The 26,396-nt window shown below is 45.8% G+C and overlaps 1 protein-coding gene across 1 annotated transcript in view; it reads left to right on the forward strand.

The window, feature by feature from the left end:
• Positions 1-2,109: 2,109 nt before the first annotated feature.
• Positions 2,110-26,396, forward strand: part of MOGAT1 (monoacylglycerol O-acyltransferase 1) — a 46,387-nt gene continuing 22,100 nt past the window's right edge. The window contains exons 1-5 of the mRNA XM_073581129.1: positions 2,110-2,266; positions 14,521-14,636; positions 17,742-17,920; positions 19,721-19,925; positions 22,180-22,354. Of these exons, the coding sequence (XP_073437230.1) occupies positions 14,543-14,636; positions 17,742-17,920; positions 19,721-19,925; positions 22,180-22,354 (653 nt within the window). The 5' untranslated portion in view covers positions 2,110-2,266; positions 14,521-14,542. The remainder of the gene's footprint in view (positions 2,267-14,520; positions 14,637-17,741; positions 17,921-19,720; positions 19,926-22,179; positions 22,355-26,396) is intronic.

The raw sequence follows: 26,396 nt of genomic DNA on the forward strand, positions 1-26,396 counted from the left end.
GCAATCTGATAGTTGCCAACTTCTCTGGTTTTCTGGACTTAGCTAGCATTTCTGTTTTTGCCTCCTACGGTGACTCAATCATAACATAGTTGGCTCTGATAAACAGACAATGACACATTCAAGTTCTCACCCTTTCCAGGATTGATGGGTGATGTGGCTTGATCCGGCGCACAGCCTACGCTCAAGCCCTCCGTGTTAGGCGAGCGCAGCTGAGAAGTACCCGCGGCTGAATCGTCCTCTTCATCCTCGGATGATGCTTCTTGATGAGCTGGAAGCGATGGGGCAGAAAACGGGGCATTCCGGTTTGTGGCCGTCGTGGTGCTTTTACGACCGCGGCACCCATCTGCCCTGCCGGCGGGATCAGCTGATGTACCCGGCCTGTGGTGATGACGTTGCCCGGGATCTCGCGCTCGGCTGCGAGATTTGCTGGCCGGCAGGCGGGGGGACTTCCTGCTCTGCTCACGTCCTGGAAGCCTGGAACGCTGGGGCGATGATGAAGGTGAATAGGCTGCTGGAGGTCTCCTGGTTCTCCCGCTGCTCGCCGATGCTGTCGCTGCTGCTGAAGGTTGTCCCGGAAGCTGGGGCTGGGAGCACGGATCGAAGGTAAGGGGGATAGCGTCGGAAACTGCCGAATGAGGTCTTATAGCAAAGCAGCTCCTAAGCCAGTCCACACCTCCCTCCTCAGACAGCACCTGCTGAAGGAGGTCGTCCATATCTTCACCAGAATCTTCTTTTCTTCAGGAAAACGTTGAATGAGGAGAAAACCGCCCAAACAGGGCTTTATATATTTACAAAAAGACCGCCAAAACCCATCTCCACCAATCACGGCCCGTCAAAACGGCACCAAGAAAACTGGCTAGAACCAGTTACAACTGGTTTAGTGACCCCAGTGTACCTAACCCTGACCTCTCATTGACCTTTCTCTGAGGAGAAAAAAACACCAAATAATTAAATTATAAATAAACTACGGCCTGTATGGCCATGGGACCCGCCTTTATTCTGTTGCCTTATTACGGGGGGAACTGAAATTGTGTGATGGCGTAGACCACAGCACCGGCCATAGTCACATTGTGTGATGGCGTAGACCACAGCACCGGCCATAGTCACATTGTGTGATGGCGTAGACCACAGCACCGGCCATAGTCACATTGTGTGATGGCGTAGACCACAGCACCGGCCATAGTCACATTGTGTGATGGCGTAGACCTCAGCACCGGCTATAGTCACATTGTGTGATGGCGTAGACCACAGCACCGGCCATAGTCACATTGTGTGATGGCGTAGACCTCAGCACCGGCCATAGTCACATTGTGTGATGGCGTAGACCTCAGCACCGGCCATAGTCACATTGTGTGATGGCGTAGACCACAGCACCGGCCATAGTCACATTGTGTGATGGCGTAGACCTCAGCACCGGCTATAGTCACATTGTGTGATGGCATAGATTTAGAATTTGTTCTCCTAGAAAACAAAGGTGACTGTATGCAGATAGAAAAATATTCAGAATTGAGAGTCCTTAGTGGTTGATACCTTTTAATGGCTAAGGCTATGTGCACACATACTTTTGAAAGCTGCGGATTTGTCCCCACGGGTTTGCAAAAAACCGCAGGTAAATCCGCAGGTCAAAAGTCCTGCGGTTTACCTGCGGATTAGCCTGTGGTTTAGCCTTGCAGTTTCACACCTCATAATGGATAAGGTGTGAAACCGCAGTGGAATCCGCACAAAGAAATGACATGCTGCGGATTGTAACCTGCAGCAAATCTGTGCGGAAAAATCCGCAGCATATGCACAGCGTTTTTGGTTTTACCATTGGAAACAATGGTACTGTACAATGCAGCAGAAACTGCTGCGGACCTGCAGGGCCAGAAATGCTGCGGATCCGCGGCAGAATCCGCACCATGTGCACATAGCCTCACTGAAAAGATGGTAACAAATCAAAATGTATGCAGATATGGAGGTAATAGAGCTGCTCATCAATGCTTTACTTTTTTTCATGTGCAAACATCCTATACAGAGAGGAATAGAAGGATGGGAGCTCTAGTGCCGCCTGTTGGGGTTAGTAATAATTGAGTAGCAGCACAGATGGTGCAATACCCAGAGCTGGCTCTCCTGTAGTGCGGGAGGGGTTAACATCAGCTGGGTGTCAGACTCCCAGCACCTCCCCTGGTGTCTAATGTCAGCCCCACAGAACAAGCCTCAATAGTTCTAGGGAGAGTTTATCCCACCCATGCAAGGAAGTGCAGTATAGGACACAGCTAGTGAGGAGGTGAGTGACTCCATGTGCTGCCCAGGCTCCAGTATCTGTACATTGCTGGATGTGACTGATTCTGGGGCCCCCATTGCACTGAATCCCATCCTTCTGGGCTGTGCTTGTCTCTTACTGCACAGAGATAACATTGGCCACAGCTTCCACTGATCAGATCTGCCATGACTAATTGTCTAGGAGTTGTCATTGATGAGCGAATTCCTGTTTTTCCCTTCGTTATTTTTCTTCTAAAGCTGCTTATTACTCGCTGTGACCCTGCAAACCTGTTTTCCCAGCTCCACTAGTGTCCTCTGTAACCTCAAGCGCCTGTAAAGTCAGAGCTTTGGTTACTTGTTGTCCATAATATATCTAGGCTGGGTATATATATATATATTGAATGAAAACTCATGCAGCAAAATTACTCTCCCTCATAACTGCCCCCTACATAGAATGTCACCCCCCCAAAATGCATAATGAACTCTATATTGATATGTGGGACTTGTCCCTTATATAATTGCACCAACTCTGTGCATTTTCATGATGTGATGCTTGACAAAATTACTTTTAGTTAAAATGCATGTGGGGGCTTTCGGCGGGCTCATAGCATGTCTAATAGCTTAGTGCACCGATGTTCCCCCCTCAAATTCCATTTTTGGAGCCTTCACTGCTTGTGAGTGGCAGTGCACACTTAGGGTATGTGCCCACGGTCAGAATTCCGAGTGCTTTGGACGCTGCGGACACCCGCCCCGTCCAAAGCGCTGCCCCCTTTTGTACGCGCGGTGATTCCGCATGTGTTTAGTCTCCGCATCCTATACATAGACTGTGATATTTATGTTGCGGAGACTGAGCGTCTCCGCAAGATAAATAGACATGCTGCGGTCTATAAAGACGCGCCACATGTCCGGATACGCAGGTTTCCCACCTGCGTGTTTTTATGCATAGCGGAGATGGCATTTCATAAAATCCCCTCCGCTATGCTGTAACATCTGGACACTGTGGCTGTACGCAGCGTCCAATATGCAGCTAATTCTGACCGTAGAAACATACGCTAAGAGTGAGCGCAGGCTGAACTCTGCACACTGACACTGCTTGAACATCGGTGCTGGAGCTCGCACAGCGCGGGTGGGCACATTCCCCTCCTTAGGTCTTTGTGGTCCCTACTCGCTACATTGATGCGCCTGAAATGTCGCCCACCCTGTGCTGTCTTGTACTGACACGGTTCTCAGGCAGTGTCAGTGTGCACACACAGTTCAAGCAGCGTTCGCTGTGATCACTGTCAATCAGAAGTTGGGGATGGTGCCAAGATGCTAATTGAAGAGGCCTAGCAGTGCACCAAAGCCTTCTCATTTGGATAATAAGTAATCACCTCAGGCCTTGTACCACTAATGTACAGCACAAGAATGATTTTTATAGGGACATTAGATCGGTAACAATAGCAAAGACGATAGCGGAAAATCAGTGTTGTCCTAGAAAGCCGTTCTCTTCCATTGCCTGTGTACTGTCTGAAGTCCCCACATGCTGGCCAAGGAGGAGATAACTACCAGCTTCTGTAAATGGCTACTTGGTAGCCTTTAGGTTACGTTCACATAAGTTTGTTTTTTTTTTTCTGTGTGTTTTTGCAAAGTGGATGGGATTTTTTAAAAACCTCATGCCCGCCGTGCTGACCGGACCTGTGGTGAGTGTTTGCAGTCCGCAGCATGTCAGTTCCGCTTGTGAGGCTACAATATGGCCGCATTTTCCCCATAGAATTGCATTAGATGCATAAAATCCACAGGTTAAAAAAAGCATATTATCCACACCTGGCTACATCCATAAAGTGCTTCAAAGCCAAATAGCAGGAAGTATGCAGAAAAATAAGCAGCTTTATTAAGGCTATGTTCACACTGGGTGTTTTCGCACTGTTTTTTTTTTCTCTGTGCTTTTTTTTTAATGCTAATTTTCAGCTGCATTTGACAGTACCAGCTATTTCTGAGATTTCAGGAATCTCGTGCATACAGCTTGTTTTTAATGCCATCATTAATTTTTTGCTTTGCTGCGTTTTCCGGACATAGTGCATGTCACTTTTTTCAGTGTTGCGTTTTTCATCCATTTAATTACATGAAAAAAACACAGCAAAACATGCTTTTTTTTTTTTTCGTGCCAAGCACTCATGGTTTGCTGCCAAAAAAAAAAAAAATCACCAAAAACACCCAGTGTGAACTTGGTTTAAGGGTATGTGCACACGCTGCGGATTCACCAGCGGATTTTTCCGTGCAGATCCGCAGGTAGTAAAATGACCTGCGGTTTTCCCCTGCGGTTTGACACCTGGACAATGGAATAGATGTCAAACCGCAGCGGAATCCGCAGAAAGAATTGACATGCTGCGGATTTCAAACCGCAGCTTTTCCGCAGGGAAAAATCCGCAGCATGTGCACTGCGGATTTGAAATACCATTGACTAACATGGTACTGTACTGTGTCTGCGGAGCTGCTGTGGATCCACAGAGGCCAATCCGCAGCGTGTGCACATAGCCTTAGGCCTCCTTCACATGTCCATGTTTCCAGTACATGTGGCATGCGTTGTTTTCAGGGATACCGCACTTACCCATTATAACCTGTGGTGATCTTCACACATCAATGTTTTCGCTCAGACCGTGTGTCTGTATCAACTCCATGGAGATGTCTGTTTTGTTTGTTTTTTTTTGGGGGGGGGGGTTGTTTTTGTTTTTCTGGCAGCACGGATGAATACAAGTCTATGGGTTCTGGAACCATGTGCAGCTGGATGGCATCCATGTGCTACATCACAAATTATAGGAGAAGCTTTGTAATGTCATTCTCCATATCGGGAAAACCCTGATGAGACCGCTGCTGGTTTTATACAGATGTGTGATGGTTAACATTCCAAAAAGAGACAGAAATCGCAGCTTCAGAAACATGATAGAAACGTAGTAGGTTCAGAAAAGCTGCAGAAAACTTACGACATCAAAAACTCGCAAAATAATCATGTTTTCATTCAGATGTCCGTTTTTCTTGTACGAGTATTTTTCATGGATAGCACTTGTACCTACCATAGTCTGTGGTGTTGTCACATTTCCATGTTTTGTTTTCTTGGACTGATTTGTCTGTGCAAAAGGGACGTGCGGCTGCATGTATTCCTATGTAGCCGAACGCTCCGGTCCGAGTGCCGGCGGCAATGCCGGGTTTTCATGAGAGAGACTCGTACGAGAATCGTGCCAGTCTCTCGCAAGTGAGTATAAGCCCTAATGCCAAATGGGTGCCGTCCGCTTTTCAGAATTGTTTGTTCGATAGTAGAAGGCGAAGCTGGAGCTTTTTCTTTTTTTTTCTTTCTTTCTTCCCCAGACCTGATGAATCTCTCACACACTGACCAAACTGATGAAACTCAGTTGGCATACGAGAAAAATCACATCTGAATGAGCGCTTACCGTGACACAACCTTGTCCATCAAATGAAGAGCCGACTTCACAGGCAGAGCATAACCCCAAATAATGGGGCTACCCACATGCTGCCCTGTGTGCAGGACTTTCCGGTCTAGGTTTCGTGAGGTTCATCCATCATTAATGCTGACTGGCAGCAGTTTTTGTCTTGATAGAATTTTCGGTAGTGCGGACAGACTGAATATTGTGCTTGTGGCCAGTGTTACTATGGTCAGTGCTTGGTCACAGCATGCGATGGTGACGATCAATACTCGCCAGTAGAGTTGAGCGAAACGGGTCGAAAAAATTCAAAAGTCGCCGACTTTTGGCAAAGTCGGGTTTCATGAAACGAAACCCGACCCTAGGATGAGGTCGGCCACGAGGTCGGCGACTTACGCGCCAAAGTCGCGTTTCAAAAGTTTGTTTTGCGCTCTTTTTCAGCCAATCAGGATCCACGGACACTGTGGGCAACGTGATGACCTAGGCACGGGTCACCACCATCTTTCAGAAGGGCATGCAAGTGATTGGCTTGCTTTGGTGGGCGTCACAGGGGGTATAAAAGGGCGTGCACGCCGACCGCCATCTTACTTCTGCCGATCTTAGTATAGGGAGAGGTTGCTGCTGATTCTGTAGGGAGAGCGTTAGGCAGGGAAGAAGACAAAAAAACTGCTTCTGCTGCTAGCGATTTGGCCTGCACAACACACAAGTCACTGTGTGTGCAGTGCAAGGGGAGGCTATATTGTGGTGTTGGTTGTTGGGCTGCCTTTTAAGGCTTCCTGACACGCTGGCATTGCTGTTTACCCACTGCTCCGCAAACTGCTTTTTTAAAAGCAATCCAATCTCCCTTATCCTCTAGTCACTTTTGTCACAGCTGTGCCATCGAGCCTGTCACATAGCGCTCAGATATCAGTGGGCCTCACACAATCCACAAGTGTCCAGTGTGCGCAGAGATTCAAAATCTCCATTATCCTCTCGTCACTTTGGTCACAGGCAGCTGTGCCATCGAGCCTGTCACATAGCGCTCAGATATCAGTGGGCCTCACACAATCCAAAAGTGTCCACTGTCCACAAGTGTGTGCAGAAATTCTAAATCTCCCCTGTCCTATAGACACCTTGTACCTTGTTTTACATTACTATATAGTTTGTTGGATTTTGTCTACATTTCTACCAAAAATGAGGAAGGCTGGTGGAAGAGGCCGTGGAATTGGGCGGGGGTTGGCAGCTGGTAATGATGGTGTTGGTGGTGGATCTGATGGTAGTGGCAAGAGCAAAATAGGACCGAATGCAGGAGGTGCTGACCCTGCGTCATCGTCTGGCTACATAAGGCCTCGAACGCTTAGTTTTCTAGGAGTTGGCAAACCGCTTTTAAAGGCAGAGCATCAGGAAAAAGTTTTGTCTTACATTGCTGACTCAGCCTCCAGCTCTATCGCCTCCTCTTCTTCAGTTGTAAAAAGTAAAAGCACTGAGTCGTCATTGGAGGCTCATGTTCATGAACCACACCTTTCCTTGTGTCCTTCACCCCAACCAAGATTGAAGGATGACGCAGGCCATACTACTGATTACTCCATGGAGCTGTTTTCACATACCATGCCTGGATTATCAAGTGAAATGGTGAATTACCCAGGCCAAGATGAATCTGACATGGAGTGCACTGATGCACAGCCGCTGATGGATGATTCTGCTGGTACATTCACTCAGAGCACTACATTGTCCTCGCAGTGTACAGAGCCAGATTCTGACCCTGATGAGACTCAGGTGCCCCTTCCCGCACACTATACCACCATACACGGTGACACAGAGAAAGGTGCACATGACATAGAAGAGGAGGTGATGGATGACCCAGTTGTTGACCCAGACTGGCATCCATTGGGGGAAGAGGGTGCTGCTTCCAATAGCTCAGATGAGGAGCATCCACAGCAGACATCGACATCGCAACAGCTGTTATCTGGCAGGCCCGGAGCACTCCAAAGACAGGTTCCAAACATCAAAAGAGTTGCTGGACAGCTTGTCCAGAGGGTCAAAAGATCACAGCGTGCTAGGCCGCAAAATGTCTGCCAAAGTAGGAAGAGTGCAGGGTGGCACTTTTTTGACCAAAATCCTCATGATCAGGCCAAGGTTATCTGTAAGAAGTGCGCAAAGACCTTTAGCCGAGGGAAAAATCTGAAAAATTTGAATACCAGTTGCATGCTTAGACATTTAACCAGCATGCACTTGCAAGCGTGGACACAACACCAAACCTCAAGTGCCACATGTGCAACTGATCACAACGAAGGTAGTCAGCAACGCTACATTGTTTCCCCCACTGTAAGCCCACTGGTTAGCACAGCAGCAAATGTTGAGGTGTCGTTGCAAGACCACAGCAGTCAGGGAATCCCACTGTTATATCAACGAAAGACTGATTCTAGGCCATCAGAAAGAACACCAACTCCATCACCATCATCAACCCTCTCTCAGTCCGCCCTGTCCACTGCTACTTCCACCATATGCAGCTCTCAAGTCCAGCTCACCCTCCCAGACACTATGAGTAGGTCAAGAAAGTACTCAGTCTCTCATCCGCGTACACTGGGTTTGAACGCCCACATTGCCAAACTAATCTCGTTTGAGATGATGCCCTTTCGGTTGGTGGAAAGCACAGCTTTCCGCGAACTCATGGCCTATGCAGTACCACGCTATGACCTACCCAGTCGCCACTTCTTCTCTCGCAAAGCCATCCCAGCCCTCCACCATCATGTGAAAGACCGCATTGTCCATGCACTCAAGCAGTCAGTGAGCGGAAAGGTGCACCTCACAACTGATGCATGGTCCAGTCGGCATGGCCAGGGCCGTTACGTGTACATCACTGCGCACTGGGTTAATGTGGTGGATGCAGGGTCCACAGGGGACAGCGGTGGTGGGACAGTGCTGCCTAGCCCACGGTATAGGAAACAGTTGGCTGTAGGCGTTCGACCCTCCTCCTCCTCCTCCTCCTCCAGAAGCGAAAGCTCGTCCACAGAGCGCAGTCGTACGAGCACTCCATCTGCAGCTGCCACTGTTGCACACGATGTGTCCCCCTATCGAGCAGTTAGTGGAAAGCGTCAGCAGGCTGTGTTGCAGATGATGTGTTTGGGCGACAGACACACCGCCGAGGTGCTGGCCGAGTACTTGAAGCGACAAACTGAGTCATGGCTGGGCAGTGTACATCTTGAGGCAGGCAAGGTAGTTAGTGATAACGGCCGTAATTTTGTGGCAGCCATAGCCCTTTCAAAACTCAGCCACATACCTTGCTTGGCTCACACCTTGAACCTGGTGGTGCAGTGCTTCCTCAAAAATTATCCGGAGTTAACAGCCCTGCTCCAGAAGGTGCGAAGACTGTGCGCGCACATCCGCCGGTCGCCTGTACACTCCGTTCGTATGCAGAAGCTGCAGCGATTGCTCCACCTTCCCAACCACCGCCTCATTATCGACATTGCAACAAGGTGGAACTCCACCCTGCACATGGTGGAGCGGCTGTGCGAGCAGAGGCAGGCCATAATGCATTTGTGGGAGGATACACGGCCAGGCACTTTGAGAGCAGACATGGAGTTGACAGGTGTGCAGTGGTCGAAGCTGAAAGACCTTTGTAAAGTCCTTCAGTGTTTTGAGGAATGCACACGGCTGGTAAGCGCAGACGACGCCATCCTAAGCATGAGCATCCCACTTATGCGTCTGCTCATGCAAACTTTGACGCACCTTAAGGAGCAGGCGTCTGCAGCCAGTGTTGATGAGGAGGAAGAGGAGGAGGGAATCCTTGATGACATTCAGCCATTGTCTGCTCAGGGACCTCTCCTGGACGAGGTGGAGGAAGAAGAGGAGGAGGAGGAGGATGATGGGGATGATTACTTAGGGGAGGAGGATGCATCTCGTGGGGCAAGTGAAAATGTTGGCGTGGCAAGGTCTGGTACAGGGTTTGTGCGTGACTGGAGGGATGTGGATTTGCCAGAAAGTGCTCCTCCACCCAGCACTCGCAGTGCATCATTGACACCGGGAACATTGGTCCACATGTCAGATTATGCCTTGCGGATCCTAAAAAGGGACCCCCGCATTGCCAAAATGATGAACAATGACGACTACTGGTTGGCCAGCATCCTGGATCCACGCTATAAAGGCAAATTACAAAACATCATGCCACAGGAGAACCATGACCTAATATTGGCTAATAAACAAGCAACTCTGGTAAATCGGTTGCTTGAGGCATTCCCAGCACACAGCAGCGGTGATGGTTCTCACACGAGCCGTACGGGCCAGGGGCAGCTTGGCAGAGGTGTTCGTGGTGCACAGAGCAGAAGTGGCGTTGGAGACAGGGGTTTCATGACAATGTTGTGGACTGATTCTTCAAATACCGCTCACACAACTGGTAATACTGCATCGATGGAAAGTGACAGGAGACAGCAGTTGTCAACTATGGTTACAAACTACTTTTCCTCCCATATCGATGTTCTCCCACACAGGTCATTCCCCTTTGACTATTGGGCCGCTAAACTGGACACCTGGCCTGCCTCCTGAGACATATATTTTGAATGTGTACGCTATCCATACATGTTATCCGGGGATACGGTACCCTTTCTAACCTTTGTGCAATCTATACTGTGCCTGACACCATCTGAGCCTGCCTCCTGAGACATATATTTTGAATGTGTACGCTATCCATACATGTTATCCAGGGATACGGTACCCTTTCTAACCTTTGTGCAATCACGTGCAATCCATACTGGGCCTGACACCGTCTGAGCCTGCCTCCTGAGACATATATTTTGAATGTGTACGCTATCCATACATGTTATCCAGGGATACGGTACCCTTTCTAACCTTTGTGCAATCACGTGCAATCCATACTGGGCGTGAGAACGGCTGGCGAGCTGTTAAGCAAGCTACAGCACCTGTCCAGACAAGTACAGGGATTCCCTAGCGAGGAGACTTATTTGATTGTTTTCAATGTTGGGACAGCAATTTTTGGGGAGCACTATACTCTGGAGAATGATAGATGGGGCCCACCATACACTGGAACATTCCAAAGGTGGACATCAGACACTGGAGCAGCATTTACAGGGCCCATTATACACTAGAGCATTAGAAATGGGGCCCATTATGTTTGGAGCATTATTTGGGCCCATAAGACAGTGGAGCTTCATCCATGGGGACCAACATATACTGTAGCATTATGTGGAGCTCATCATATACTGTTTCAAACATTATATGGGACCAATGATTCTGTATGGAGAAATAGATGGGCCTCGTCATGAGATGTAAAAAGTGAAGTATTTTTCATTGTACTATACCGCTATTTATCTGCCGTATCGGAGCATGATGAGTTGTGGTATGTTTTAAAGGGGCGCTCTTTCGCCCAGGGCACATGAAAACCAGCAGCCAGCCCTCCCCCCCCCCCCCCCCCCACAACTTTAGCCAAATAACCCCCATTTTTCAGTGCTTAACTTGTATTATGAAGTTAATTAAGGTTGACAAGCTTAAGTAAGAAGAATTGATGCTTTTGGCATTCAAATGGGCACTGTAGGTGTGTTTCCTGTCCTCCTCTCACTGCCGACTTTTATTCCCCATTGACTTACATTGGGTTTCGTGTTTCGGGACGACCCCCGACTTTTCCCTATAATCGGACGATCTTGCTCGACCCGACTTTTGGAAAAGTCGGGTTTCACGAAACGAAGCGACCCTAAAAAAACAAAAGTCGCTCAACTCTACTCGCCAGTTACAGCTCATCGAAGTGGTAACTGTAATTTTATTACCCTCTGATTGATTTATTTATTTATTTTGAAGATGTAATATACAATTCCTAACGCATATTGGTTTCACTTTTTTTTTTTTTTTTTTCTTTTTATCATTACATTTTATTATCAAGTAATAGGCAGGAACATGCCAATACTTGCTGAAATACTGACCCAGGGCCGGATCATTTCTCACCCTAATTACTGCAACTAATTAGTATATTGCTAATCTAACTGGGTCCGCCTCAATCCTTTGTGAGTGCAGCCGTAATGCTGGGCTTACACAATCGGCTAATCGGTAGCCATCTAATGGCCTTTTTAGACCACCCGAGCACACAGATCGACTGTTCATGCTATGCACATACAATGCTCGTGTCAGCAGCAGCACGGGTCCTGTGCACATTGGGAGATTTGCTGAAAAGAATAATTTTGAATCTGGTTTAAAAATCGTCGCACTAACAAGCATACATTTTTCTTGTTTGGTGATTGCTGGCCTCGTATTCGGAAACTAATGTTCCTTTGAAGGCTTGTTCCTTCTCCACCTGTCTAATAATCGCATAACGTCTCATCCAGAAATTTGTTGTATCACTGATAGAACTCGTCTCCATTCTAGCCTACGGGGGCGTCACCAAGTGGACCACAAAAAAATCACGGCGACGCGTCTGTTTTTGTTTTGAGTTACAGATAAGTCGCTCATACAACTGTGGGAAAATCATGGAAGGCGTCGGTGTACATAATTAACATGTCGTCATGTGTAGGAAAAGCTTTAAATTATTTCATACATAAAAACTGACAAAATGCTGATAAAGAAAACTGATCGAGAACGGTCCGTGTCTTTACGTCCCAGAAAAATTGCGGTTGTCTCAATAAGGCGTTACGATAATCTTTAGGTGCGAATTCAGCCATGATGAACGATCTTCAGCTGTTTTGGTAATTGATTCATTTGTTGAAAAGTACAATCATTATTGAGCAAACACAGTTCAGGCATGTTGGATTTTTGTTAGTTCGATCATGAGCACTGGCTGCAGTCAGGGAAAAAACTTAAAAATCCAGTGGTGTTGCATTTTTTTTTTTTTTTTTTTTTTTTTAATTTTTATTCCTGTGACATGCAAGTGATTGTTCCTCCTTCCATGAGTGTCTTATCTGTTTGGAGGCCTTAAGGCCTGTTTCACACTTCCGTTTTCAGGCATCAGTCACAATCCTTCAAAGTGTTCAAAAAACGGATCCGAGAGGGAGAAAGAAAATATATGTACCAGAATGGGTTTGGGGGTTAAATTTCATGAAAGGAAATTCTTCCGGGCATGCTCAGTTTAAAGAAATGGAATCCATCAACTGATTCCGTCATGTGACGGACAGGGACGGATCCGTCACCCATAGGCGTCCATTCTACCAGACGACGGACAGCGACGGATCCATCACCGTCCGCCTTTTCAACGCAGACATAAAACGGTCCTTTGGAGGTCTTTTCTGCCAGACGGACCCCAATTTTATGACGGATCCATCGCAGCGGAAGGCCATCCGTCACAATCTGCCGCCAATACAAGTCTATGGGGAAAAACGGATCCGCCAGGCAAATCCGTCAGATCCGTTTTATTCCCCAAATGGCAGATTGTAACTGACGCCTGAAAACAGAAGTGTGAAACAGGCCTTCCACTTGCTCTACGCCATGAATACACTAATTGCTATTTTTGCATAATTAATACATTCCTACTACTTTATCCTGTCCCATCACGCATCTCTGCTCTCGTCTCCAGTGGTGCTCGGCTAATAACTCTCATACTCACAAATTCCATCTTCGCACCTCTGTCTGCAGTAAGCTTCTCAGCTCCCCCTAGTGGTAGCTGTACGTAGTCAAGAGGTAAACCATTAGCTCAATGAGGGGAGTTTGGAGCTCTGCATCAAAAAAATAGGGCTCTGACCAACATGAAGAAATGTTACTAAATTTATGAATTTCAGGCCTATTCAGCTAAAAAAAACAATCAAACACATAACTAAATTCCAACTTGTTAGTCTTAGAATGTTATATTACTTAGCTTATGCCGACTATATAATCTCTGGTCTACACGTGTTTATTACAGTAGTGGATGCTTTTGGCATATATTTAACCCTGGTAAATAGTTTGAGCTAAAGTCAACCACAGGCAGGAATAAATCCAATAATATTGGCAGATGATCTGCTGGGTAATTCTGCTTGTTGGCGTACCCTGAGAAGTAGCAGATTGCTATCGTTTAGTCTGCCTGCCAATGGCATCCTGCGTCTTCTTTGGGTATGTTTCAGCTTTTTTTTTTTCCTGCAAAGTTAAATTTAATTGATATGATGTGACTGTATAAGGCCAGGATCACACCAGTCATGCTGTAACACGTGCACACCAGAAAATAAGAATGCCCCAGCTGCTCAGATAAAGTTATTTAAAAAAGAAACCTTACACCTTTTAATTTTATACACTAATAAATGAACATTTTAACATAAAATCCAAACATTAAAAAAGAGAAATTGTGGCAGATTCCCTAATGACTTTGATGCATCTCTTAGTGACCATGCACCAACGCAAGAAAATGTCCTAGAGTCAGGGTGTGGCATACATTTGTGTTGTACTGTCCATCACTTTTGGGGTGGTAATTATGGTGAATTTGTTGGTCGTGCTTGACTATGCCCCCTATATCGGAGTTCTGCCCTCCTCTCAAAGCTGGCAGTTGCACAAAAAATTTTGCACATTTTTAAGAAGTTTATCGCTTGATGAACTGACCCCCATTGGGTTGGACACCCCTTCGGCCATATGTGCTAACCCAGTCTGGACATCAGAATGATGGTCATACGTTATGGGACCCTGTCTCTCATACCTGTAGTACTGAGGTCATTCGTCGTTGTCCCTGTTAAACACAGAGATGCGCGCTGGCCAGCGGGACACCAGCGATCAAAAAATGGCCCAGGACATTCGAGCACGATCAGCGACATCGCAGCAGGGACCCGATTGCCGCTGTGTGTTACACATAGCGACATTGCAGACGAGATCGCTGTTGCGTCACAAAATTGGTGACGCAACAGCGATCTCGCTATGTGAGACGGGGGCTTAACACTCCTTTTAATATTCTGGTAGGCTAAACTTCTATTTTTTTTTTTTTTTGTAGAGAAACCATTAGTCCATTTAGGATGAAAGTGGAGTTCGCACCTCTGAACATCCCATTGGCGAGGCGGATCCAGACATTAGCTGTATTACAGTGGGTCTTCTCATTTTTACTGCTTGGTAAGATCACTCACAAATTACATTTTGCACCCACTTGCTTACATTTTCTGTGGGATATCACACAGGAAGTGTGGTAATGGTAATTGTTGCTCAAGGTAAGGGTACAATTTCCACATATTATATTTGCTAGTGACCTTGATGGAGCAACTTGGCCAACCACACATTGTGTGAGGGTTCATTTCTCAGTAATGTCTGCTTACGTATTGTAATGTTTTAAGAGTTTGGAAAGTTACAGACCCAACCATGCCAAAATATTTTTTTATTTTAGTCCCACAGGAGGACTTGAACCTTAAAAACGTCTACTACTAGCACTGTAGTTATAGTCCTGCCTCATATTAAGCCACTAATAGGAATACAAAAATGGCAGGACCAGGGGCTTTTATTAGGTCTGTAGCTACCATGACAACTCATGGGCATCCTTCAGTCATGTCATAATATGTACAACAGGTGCTCTTCCCCCTCCGTCTACTAGCTATTGACAGTGTCATCAAGAGGTTACGCTGCAAGGATCTGAGGCATCTGCAATCTTGGCCTGCTAGATGGATAACAGCTGATAACTAAAGAGTTTATGGAGGGAGTAGCTGCAACATGCTGGAGATACAAATCCATAGATTCCTTAGTGTTTTCTTTTTCACCTCAGCGCTGGATTCACAGCTACACTGCTCTATACTGCTGTATAATGTCCTGCTTATGAGGGTGTGCTATAGAGAAGGGGAAGCAGGATCTTCTTTTTGGCTGTTTTATGTATAATAATTGGAGATAAGGAAAGCTGCTGAAAATTCAAGATGCAGTCATATAATGGCCAGAAATAGTGTTATTCTTTCATATACAGATAACATCTTATTCTGAAAAATCACCTGGAAATGACACGTGGTTTTCTAATAGCACAAGGTCACTTTCTTATCTCACCTCTATCCCACATTCAAAGCTTCAGTAGCTCAAGTTATAAATAGAGGTTACAAGTTGTTCTGTGTCTTTCTGGAATCGCTGCACATGCCTTTCACAAGCCAAACTCTGTATTCTATTGCATCCGTATGTCGCACAACGTGGTCCCGACCTCTGAGGTGTGGGGAGCTTTATTATGATTTTTTAGCTCCATATTTTTTTTATTATTCCCATTCCTAGTCCTCTGCCCATCTCTACTATGCAACAGCAACGAAATACAGGGACATGTGGCTGCTGAAGCAGATCCACTATAATTATTGATTGTTGTCGTGATGTCAGTACAGCAGCCCAGTAAGCGAGGACTGACATGAAACAACAGTGAGGGATTAGCTGATTTTTGATGATCCCTTTTAAAGGAAATCTGTTAACTTGATACCAACACCCCCCCCCCCCACACACACTTCCAAAGCATTTATATTGTCATGTTGTTTTCTGGAAAAAATGGTGATTGTTACCTTTTTATCAATGCAACTTGTTGCATCTTGATTGAGATTTTATTATTTTTTTTATATGCAAATGAGGTTTAAGTGCTCTGGGAATGTCAAAGCACTTCCCGAGCTGTCAGTCAATCGGAGGAATGTGGGAGTGGGCAGGAAACAGAGAGGGGGGGGGGGAGTGGTGGAGCAGAGTCTTTTTGGAATTGTCTTGGCTGCGAGGATTGCGGGACTTAACAATGTCATGCAAGGTCCAGGGAGTACCCGTGCTGATTCTGCTGAAATAGAATTGTTTGTTCTGGTGTTTTACATTCGCCACCTTTCTGCTACTGATGAGCAGTTTGTGTTTCCTTCTAATTACATTGTGCAAACAAAGCTGTTTCTCAATTTTAGATACCGTATATACTCGAGTATAAGCCGACCCCCCTAATTTTGCCACAAAAAACTGGGAAAACTTATTGACTCGAGTATAAGCCTAGGGTGGGAAATGCTCCATAGATTATTCCCCCATATGGTGTCCCCAGAAGAAGCTCCATAGATTATTCCCCCATATGGTGTCCCCAGAAGAAGCTCCATAGATTATTCCCCCATAAGAAGCTCCATAGATTGTTCCCCCATATGCTGACCCCAAAAGAAGCTCCATAGATTGTTCCCCCATATGCTGACCCCAAAAGAAGCTCCATAGATTGTTCCCCCATGCTGCTGCTGCATGTAAAAATAAAAAAATGACATACTCACCTCTCCATCGCTGGGTGTCAGATTCTCACCTGTCCTGCGTCCATGGCTGCTCACCGCTATCTGCCACGTCATCAGTCAGTGACGTTCAGACTGCAGGGGGCGCGGCGCGCACTAATCACGTCACCGCGCCCTCTGCTGTCTGAAGTCACTGACCAATGACAGACAGCAGCAAGCAGCCATGGACGCAGGACAGGTGAGTATCGCTATACTTACCCGTCCTGACGCTGTGTCTTGAGCCCCCAGCTTCTCCCCGTGCTCTCTCTTCCTGCCTTCAGCGGTCATGTGGTACCGCTCATTAAAACTCATGAATATGAGCGCGGAGAAGCTGGGGGCTCAAGACACAGCGTCAGGACGGGTAAGTATGACCTGACACCCCCGCCCCCCCTCCGACCCCCTTTGTATATGACTCGAGTATAAGACGAGAGCAGGACTTTCAGCCCAATTTTTTGGGCTGAAAGTCTCAACTTATATTCGAGTATATACGGTACATCTCGTCATTAAAAAAAAAAAACTGGAGGGAAGTAAAGGGAACATAACCTTTAAGGCCTTGCTCACTTGAGCCCATATCTTGGACAAATGCCATCTGATGTTTTATCGTTTATCATTTTTTTTTTTTTTCTCATGCTGATTCAGAATATATATATATATATATATATATATAAAAAAAAAGACAGCATGCTGCGAGTGGTTCCGATAATTGGATCACGTGCACCTATTCAAGTCTGAGTTCATGTGAAACGTCAGCCTCCACTCGGATGTCATGTGAGTGCAGTCAGATTGATGCGGACACAGGCCATAAAGAAATTAAGTTCTCTGTCTCTTCCGCACCTGTGCTGTCATTTTTCTCATGTAAAAGAATCCTGTTAAACTGTCACTTGGATCAAACTCTGATCTGATCAGTGTCATTACCATAATCAACTATCTCGCATGAAAGAATCTACGCTCTTGTGACCCCGGGCTTACACTAACTGTTCTCTTCTTTCTGCAGCACAATGCTGTGTGGGATTGTTCCTGCTGTTGGTTCTGGCAAGGTTCTGGCTCCTGGTCGCTCTCTATGTGCTTTGGTTGTACCTGGATTGGGAGACCCCACAGACTGGAGGACGTAGGTGGCAGTGGGTACGAAACTGGACCGTCTGGAAGCACTTCAAGGAATATTTTCCAATAAAGGTAACCGACAGTGGAAATTCCAGACCCGTTTTGGATACTTCATGTGTGGCGTCCCCAGGAGTATGGTCGCCACAGTGGCATTACCTTCCTACTAGGGAGTGTGATGTCATGCTTGGAAGCAAAGAAGGATCTCTCTAGCAGTTAACCACAACACACAACACGGTTTCCATTCCAGGTCAGCAGTGGGAGCTCTGAACCAAAACTGGGGATGAGCTACTCTCTGGGGGCCAGGAGGGAAAAATTAGGAGTTCGTGTGATGAGGGCAACGTGTGTGGACATGGAGAAGAGCTGGGAGATTGAGCAGAGAGTTCAGGCTCATTCCCAGCTATAGCGCATGATCTGGAGCCCGGTCTCCAAGGCTGTACGGACACTGATGATCTTGCAACAGAAACTGGAGGAATAGGAAGCTGTAAATGCTCTATTCCTTCATAAGACTCGGAGGCACAACAGCGACGTGTGAGCCAGAAGAGGAAGACTACAGCTGTCTGCCATACGAGGGAGTTCTAAAGAGAATAAGCAAGTGGAACTTCAGTGTAACACCGTACTGCAAGTACCTAAAAATAAGTGCTAGGAAGGAGACTACACAACCCATCTGCCTAGAGAGATTCCTAAGTTGCTTCCAGGCTAGCCAGCTCCTGTGCCATCTGTAAGGGTAGTTTCACATTTGCGTTTAAGGCCGCAGCGACGGCCTGCGCACAGCTGCCGCTAAGCCCCGCCCCTGCCGCGCCTCCTCCCGGTAGCTCCGCCTATGGGCGCATGACGCTGCATGCGTCCTGCGTCCCCTATCTTTAGCACTGGGGACGCAGGCCGTGCGCAGGTATGCGTTTGGCGGCGCATGCGTCCTTTTGACGCTGCGCCAGCCGCACCAAATTGCAACAGGTTGCGTTTGGCGCTGGTCGGCGCAGCGTCAAAAGGACGCATGTGCCGCCAAACGCATACCTGCGCACGGCCTGCGTCCCCAGTGCTAAAGATAGGAGCCCGTAGGCGGAGCTACCAGAGGAGGCGCGGCAGGACGTAAACGCAAATGTGAAACTACCCTAATCTGGACCCTGGACTGCATTTACCAAGCATAGTAAAGGTAAAGAAACTGCACCCTGTTGTGTCCTTGCCTTCTTCCTGCAACCCCGTCAGCACTTCTTCATCCCTGTGCCAGACACTGCACCCTCTTCCTCAACACTTATCCTCACTGCCCTGGGATTACTGCCCTACCTGTGGAGGGCCACAACATCATAGCTGCACCACACCATCTGTCCCAGAGGATCTGTCTGCAGCGTCGGCTTAATATCTTCATTGCCGAACACCACAGGTGGCGTCACGAATCATTCACTCATAAACTTTATTGCATCACTTAACCCCTTTTACATGGGCGCCCAGGGCCACGGACCGGGTCACCGCTGCTGTGACATTCCCCTTTGAGAGATCGGCCCGGTACAGAGTACCCCACAGCCCTGGGAGAGGGCGACCCACATGTACAGGCCTTAGTATCCATTTCCTAATAAGGACCAATATATCCAGGTAATCGAAGTAATAAAAACTGCGATATGACTAATGTGAATACTCCTTTTATTGACATGAGTGGGAAACCTTGCACAAGTGCCCTGCCCCATTCGCTGATGCTGACGGCACGTGGATGCCACTGCCACTCTATAGCAGAGCTCTTGCTTAGACTTTGCCAAGAGATGGTAGTTTTTTTTTCTTGTTTTTTTTTATACATATCTACGCTTATATCCTTCTTCTAGGACTGCCGGAGGATTTGTCTCTGCTGTTTAGTAAATGTTTCCTTCTGTGCTGTTTTTCCAGATAATCAAGACGGTCGATTTAGATCCCAAGCACAATTATCTCATGGGCTTCCATCCTCACGGTGTCCTTGTTGCTGGGGCTTTTGGAAACTTTTGCACCAATTACACAGAATTTAAGGAGCTTTTCCCAGGCTTGACTCCTTACTTGCACATACTTCCTTTCTGGTTCAGATGCCCCTTCTTTCGAGAGTATATAATGTGTGTAGGTAAGTGTATTATACTGGCTCCTCCATTTTTCATGTCATGCTTCGATGAAGGTGCCTTCTGCTTCTCTGCCCAGCATCCAAAGCGGAGCAAGTTATTGGAGTACAAAGTATGTTCTTAGGATCCATCTGCATTCTTTGAGTGCAGAATTTTTTTTTTTTTTTTTTGCCACTACAATAGCTTAAAGATCAGCCAAAGATGTGTCCGCGCCACTTTATTTTGAACATCATTGTGGGTATCTAAGACTCCATTGACTTTCAAAAGAGTTGAAATATGAGACTGTTCAATGCAGCACTCTGGCCAAAAAATTACTTAAAGGGGGTTGGCCAAAGTACTTTTCTTCCTAAATACCTATGTATTTAGTGCTATAATCTAAACTATTTTCTAATATACTGTTATTAAAAATGTCCTATCCCTCCCTAACTACACTATTTAACTGCTTTTCATTCGTTTTTTCACTTTGTTTTTTAATTATGCTTTGTTTGAAAATCAGGGGGCAGAGGCTGCGGTCACCGCTGCAGCCTATGTCCACACCCAGAAATGAAGAGCCATCAGTGAGACATGGTAAAAAAAAAAAAGTTAATGATTTATAAGCTTCCAATTCTGACAACGCATTCTGTTACCGGCTTGTTACTGCTAATCTGAGCCAGCAACAGAGCGCATCGTGCACATTGCACAGCACGCGGGGACTAGACCAGCCCCTGAAATGAACATCACTTATGATGAGTGGAAATCCCACCCATCTGTACCCGTGTGACATGACCTCGGGTCGCATGGGTTGGCATGACAAACAGAGGTCTCCAGCAGACCTCTATGGTAGCCACAGCCAGATTGCTATGAGCGCCTATAGCAAGTCAGCAATTCTGTGACATTCAGGTCATCTGATCATCGCCTCTATGTAGCAGAGGGTTATGGCAGCTTCTAGTCTCCCATGGAGACTATTGAAGCATGCCAAAAGTGGAAAAAAAAAAGGTTTTAAAAATATTAAAAAAAATTAAGATATATAAGTTCAAATCACCCCCCTTTTTAACCCATTCAATAGAAAACAAAAAAAAATCAAACATGCGCATATTCGGTATCGCCGCATTCAGAATTAACCGATCTATCAATATAAAAAAAAATTAACCTGATCTTTAAATGCTGTAGTGAGGGGGAAAAAAAGAAAAAACACCAGTACTTTTTTTTGGTCTCCACAACATTGCATTAAAACGCAATAACGGGCGATCAAAAGATCGTATTTGCACCAAAATAGTATTAAAAACGTCAGCTCTGCATGCAAAAAATAAGTCCTCACCCAACCAGAGATAGCGACACTATGGGTATTGGAAAATGGCGCAATTTTTTTTTTTTTTTTTTTTTTTTTTTTAACTTTTTAGAATTTTTTTTTTACACCACTTAGATAAAAAAAGAACCTAGACATGTTTGGTGTCTATGAACTCATAATGAATTGGAGAATCATGATGGCAGGTCAGTTTTAGCATTTAGGGAACATAGTAAAAAAGCAAAACAAAAAAAATTGTGGAATTGCACTTTTTTTTTGCAATTTCACCGCACTTGGAATTTTCTTCCTGTTTTCTAGTACACGATATGTAAAAACCAATGGTGTCGTTCAAAAGTACAACTTGTCCCGCAAAAAAATAAGCCATAGCACGGCCATATTGACTGAAAAATAAAAAAAATTATGGCTCTAAGAAGAAGGGGCACAAAAAAAACAAAAATACCTCCGTCATGAAGGGGTTAAACTCCTAACTATGACCATTTGGGGGGGGATTTGAGAGAGACCTGTCAATCACCTGGAGTGGTGCAAAGAGAAGCTCGCCAGGGGCGGTGCTAGACTCATCCCATCTCTGGCCAGATTGTCTAACTATATTTTCCCTGAAAATGCCCAGCATTTCAGAGAAACTCGTATACCCGGGTGCAATTGTGGTGGCATCGCCACTCATAAAAGGCAGGATGGGACAATTAGTCGTTAACATTACTGACTTGCCACGCACTGGGCATGGATTTACATGTGATCATTCTAGTTTTTCCAGTTTCCTCCATCTTCTCCAGATATAAATAATTTAGTTGACTTTCCATGATCCCCATCCTGCTGTTTTTGACACTGAAACAATAGGTGGCTATTACTTTAATTTATGTCTAAAAGGCTAAATATGATGTTTGAACAGTATTGGCAGCATCAGGTGAATAATCTGTAGGCACAATACCTATATGCATGCACTAAAGTGTATCATCTCTGCCTTTGACCATATATAGGTCTGGTGTCTGCATCCAAGAAGAGTGTGACACATGTTCTGACCCGAGAGGAGGGAGGAAATGCTGCGATCATAGTAATTGGGGGTGCTGAAGAATCATTGGATGCACATCCTGGAAATTTGACCCTCCATATTTTGAAGAGGAAAGGATTCATCAAAGTTGCATTGAAGAGAGGGTGCGTTATGAGTGATAAGCTGGATTATAAATCCTCCATATGCATTGGTACAAAGAAAAAGCTAGAGTAATTAGTTCTGTTGCTTCCACTTGGGAACCACAGAGGCTTGTAGCATGATTCTCTTCTGTTCATCTCTCAGCTGTGCAAGTTAAAGTGGATCTTCGACAATGTAATAATATGGCCCCCATCACATAATTCAAACGGCAGCTCATTTAGTCGCGTGTCAGGATCAGCAGCAGTCTGAAGAAACATTGCTCCTGATGCCTGTGTCTTAAATGACAGCCAAACTGTATTGCAAGCACAGATACTGGTGAGCTGCTTGATAAGGGCTAGTACATGGCTGACTCGGCACAAAGGTTTTTTTTTTCTCATGTCGCCCTCCACAACTGCACCACAGGAGGTTGCTCCCCACCCTAATAGGGACATGAAACGTAGCAGTTAAATAGCCCACCCAACTTCCTCTCTCAAGTGTTTTCCCGTCCCTATGAGGCATGAGGAGGTCATCCTGCGGTGCTCTGTAGCCGGCAACAGACACTTTCTAGCATACCTTTTTTAGGACTTTCAGCTGAGGACGATCGCTCCGGCCTTCCCCTCTGGTAGCTGCTCCTGTCTCTTCCAGTACACAAGACCTCACCATTCTTCCCTCGCCTTTTGAGTAAAGCAGAATTGTTATGAGCTGGTGGCTTCCTTGAGCTCTTCGGCTCTCCTCATCCCCTCTCTGTAATCCAGTATGCGAATGCCGGAAGTGGCGTCAAACGTGGTCGCAGGTCCTTCAGGGTTACTTCCGGTTGCGTTCCACAGTGGAGCACAGCACACACAGCTTTTACAGGGTTACGGGAGCCCTATTATCGCCTGCAAGAGATTTCCCCTTGCTTGCGCCTAGCAGACCATGGGGAGGAGAATCATCTAATCAGAAGCTGCCCTGGAGTCCCGGCACCTGGTCATAAGGTAGGACCTTTCCTATGATGGAGGATGGTCGATTTTCTTGCTCTGCAGAACCTAGTGCTTACCCGAACCCAGTAAGTATGTGGCATGGTTAGGTCTCTCTATCTTTTGGAGCAGGATTTTTCAATATACTTAAGTGGCTCCCTTCTCTAACCTTTTTTTTTTTTTTTTTTTTTTTTTTTTTTTAAGGGAAACGAGGACCCAACTCCAAAAATTAAAGACAAGTTGGCAGCGCCTAAGTGTGCCATCTGGGTCAAAAAGTTGCCATTTCCCCATAAAAAAAACTCCTGTGTCAAAGTTGCATGTATAAAATTGTGAAAGAGGAATAGCCCTCGATGAAAGAGCTAAGAGTTATGGTCCACCAAGAGCGTTCATTCATGTCTAGCCTCATTTTCACAACAGTTGTCAGTGACCGCAAAAAGAAGAAAATGTGTATGGAGGCCCAATTCCAATTCAGATGCGCAAGAAGGTCAGGGATCTTTCACTAGCGAGTGATGGGAAATTGGCAAGTTAGCCGCAGGCACGGACCCGACCCAGGGAAAAAAGAAATATTATTTCACGTCAGAGGACATGGAGGAACTTCTCACAGCATATAGCACCAGTATGGATGTGGAGGAGAAGAAAACTACTCAGACGATCCAGGACAAGATGTTTGGGAGTCTTGAGACAAAAAAGAGAAGGGTATTCCCGATACATGAAAATATACAAAGTCTAATACTGATGAATGGGAGCTTATAGAGAAGTGCTTAAGAATACCAACAGAACTTAGATTCCCACTAGAGGAAGATATATACATATCCAAGTGTTGTTGATGTTGTTGAGAAATACCAAAAGTAGATATTCAGGTAGCCAACGTGGCAAAAAAGACAACATTGCCATTTGAAGATTCCTCGCCTCTGAGGGATCCAATTGATCGTAAAATGGACAGCCTGCTAAAGAAATCCTGGGAGACTTCAGCAGCTCTGTTGAACACAAATATGGTATCTGTGTATAACAATGTACATGGTCTAGTGGTTGAACCAGCTGGAAGAACATCTCGGCATGAGAACCTCAAGAGAAGAGCTGCTAGAATCCCTACCTCTTCAGAAAATCACAGGATTTTTAGCAGACACCTAGGTAGTTGGTAAGAACAGTGGAAAGGTCTTTTAGTCTTGTCCAATTCAATAAGACGTGCACTATGGCTAAAATTGTGGAGCAGTAACAAAGCCTCCAAGTTTAAAGTCTGCGCTATTCCCTTCAGAAGATAATGTTTGGACCAGCACTAGATGAATTGCTGGAAAAAGCATCTGATAAAAAGAAAACGTTGCTAGAACCCAAGAAGGTCAGGAAGCAGCCCTTTTATAAGTCACAAAGTCAGCCCCCTCCGTATAGGGGGAAAAGGAAAAACTGGGAGCTGAAGCCATAAAAAGTGAGGTGGAAGCAGAAACATCTTGCTCTCCCAGAATCAACGTCAGGATAGACAATGACTCCAAGATAGTAGGGGGTCTGATTTACGGATTTTTCTCCCCAATGGCGGATGATCACTTCAAATTGGTGGATTCTAGAATCTGTCAGAAAAGGAATAAAAATCAAATTCTCCTCCAAATCTCCACAGGCTCTGAGAATAACTGCCTTATCCTGACCAGATTTAAGAATCACCTTAATATCAGGGCTCCAGAAATTAGTAGCTAATGGGGTAATCTCCCCAGTAACAGAAACTGATTACGGAAGGGGACATTATTCTTGTTAGTTCATTGTAAAAAAAACAAATGGAACTTGGAAGATAATAATAAACTTAAAACCCTTGAATGTACAGAAGATTCAAGATGGAATCTACCATTCCCCTAATAAGAGAAGACGTCGTGATGGCGACCATCGACCTACAGGACGCCTACTACCACATTCTCATTCACCCGGCCTACCAGAAATACCTGAGGTTTGAATTTGCCCAAGAACGTCAAATAGTTCACTTTCATTTCAACATCCTCCCATTCAGGATTTCATCAGCGCCTCAAGTATTTACGAAGATCATGGCAGAGGTAGTAGAACCCGAAACCCCTGCATCATCACCTACCTCAACAACTTTCTGGTGATGGCCTCATTGATTCTAATAATTGAAGAGCACATACGGAGAATTCTTCAGATCCTCACATCTCTAGGTTGGCTGGTAAGCTATCAAAAATAGGACTTGGTCCCTTTCTCCAGGAAGATCTTCCTAGGGATTCTGTTGGATTATCTAGATCAAATGTCCCAGTTACAGAGAGACAAACAAATCCAGTTACGATCCAAAGTATCCTGTGTTCTATGACCTTTTGTTTCCATGTGGTAGCTTGGGCTCAGGCCCATATAATAATCTTATAGACTTGCATCTTTTCCTCCTGGGACTGATCCCTAAACGGAACAATCTGTTTACCTGGCCAGGAAAAAGCTTCACTTATCTGGTGGCTTAATTCAAAAAATTTGAGCAGAGGAGTATCCTGGAATCAGAATCCTCTATTGAACATCACAACATATGCCAGCAAATGAGGATGGGGAGCCACAGTCGACCAGGCCTCGTTTCAGGGAATATGGTCTCAAGACCTCAGTCTTCGGTTGTTCAATTTCAGACAATTGAAAGCAGTGGAAGAAGCCATCAAGGCTGCAGTGACCTTGGTGTAGGGAATTCGCGTAAAAAAGGAAAAAAAAAAAAAATTAGACATGACCACGGTAGCTCGCCTACACCACCAAGAAAGCACGAGATACAAAAGCTTAAAAACATCTCGGCCAGAATTCATCATTCATTTCCTCCTTATGTCTTTGCTCCACCTCCTCTGTGTTCAATTTCAAATGCTGACGCCTGCCCTGTAATATATTTTCTTTGGGATGCGCAGTTAGCGCTGCCCGTTCTCACATCACTTCATGGCCTGGCTATTGCGCCTGTGGGGATGCGCTGCCAGAGATCCCGCCCCGCAGTTGCTTATGATTTATTCACACTTCGGGGCTGGGAATCTTGGGCATGCGCAGTAGTTCTCTGCGGCCCTCATCATCTGTAGATTGCATAGATTATCTGAAGATAGATATCTGTATATTTTTGCCTCACAGTGATTTTCTTGGGAGATTAGATATCTTGAACTTGATG

This window comes from Dendrobates tinctorius, unplaced genomic scaffold, assembly GCF_039654945.1.
Source record: "Dendrobates tinctorius isolate UK_male_01 unplaced genomic scaffold, ASM3965494v1 ptg000069l, whole genome shotgun sequence".
Classification (NCBI taxonomy): domain Eukaryota; kingdom Metazoa; phylum Chordata; class Amphibia; order Anura; family Dendrobatidae; genus Dendrobates; species Dendrobates tinctorius.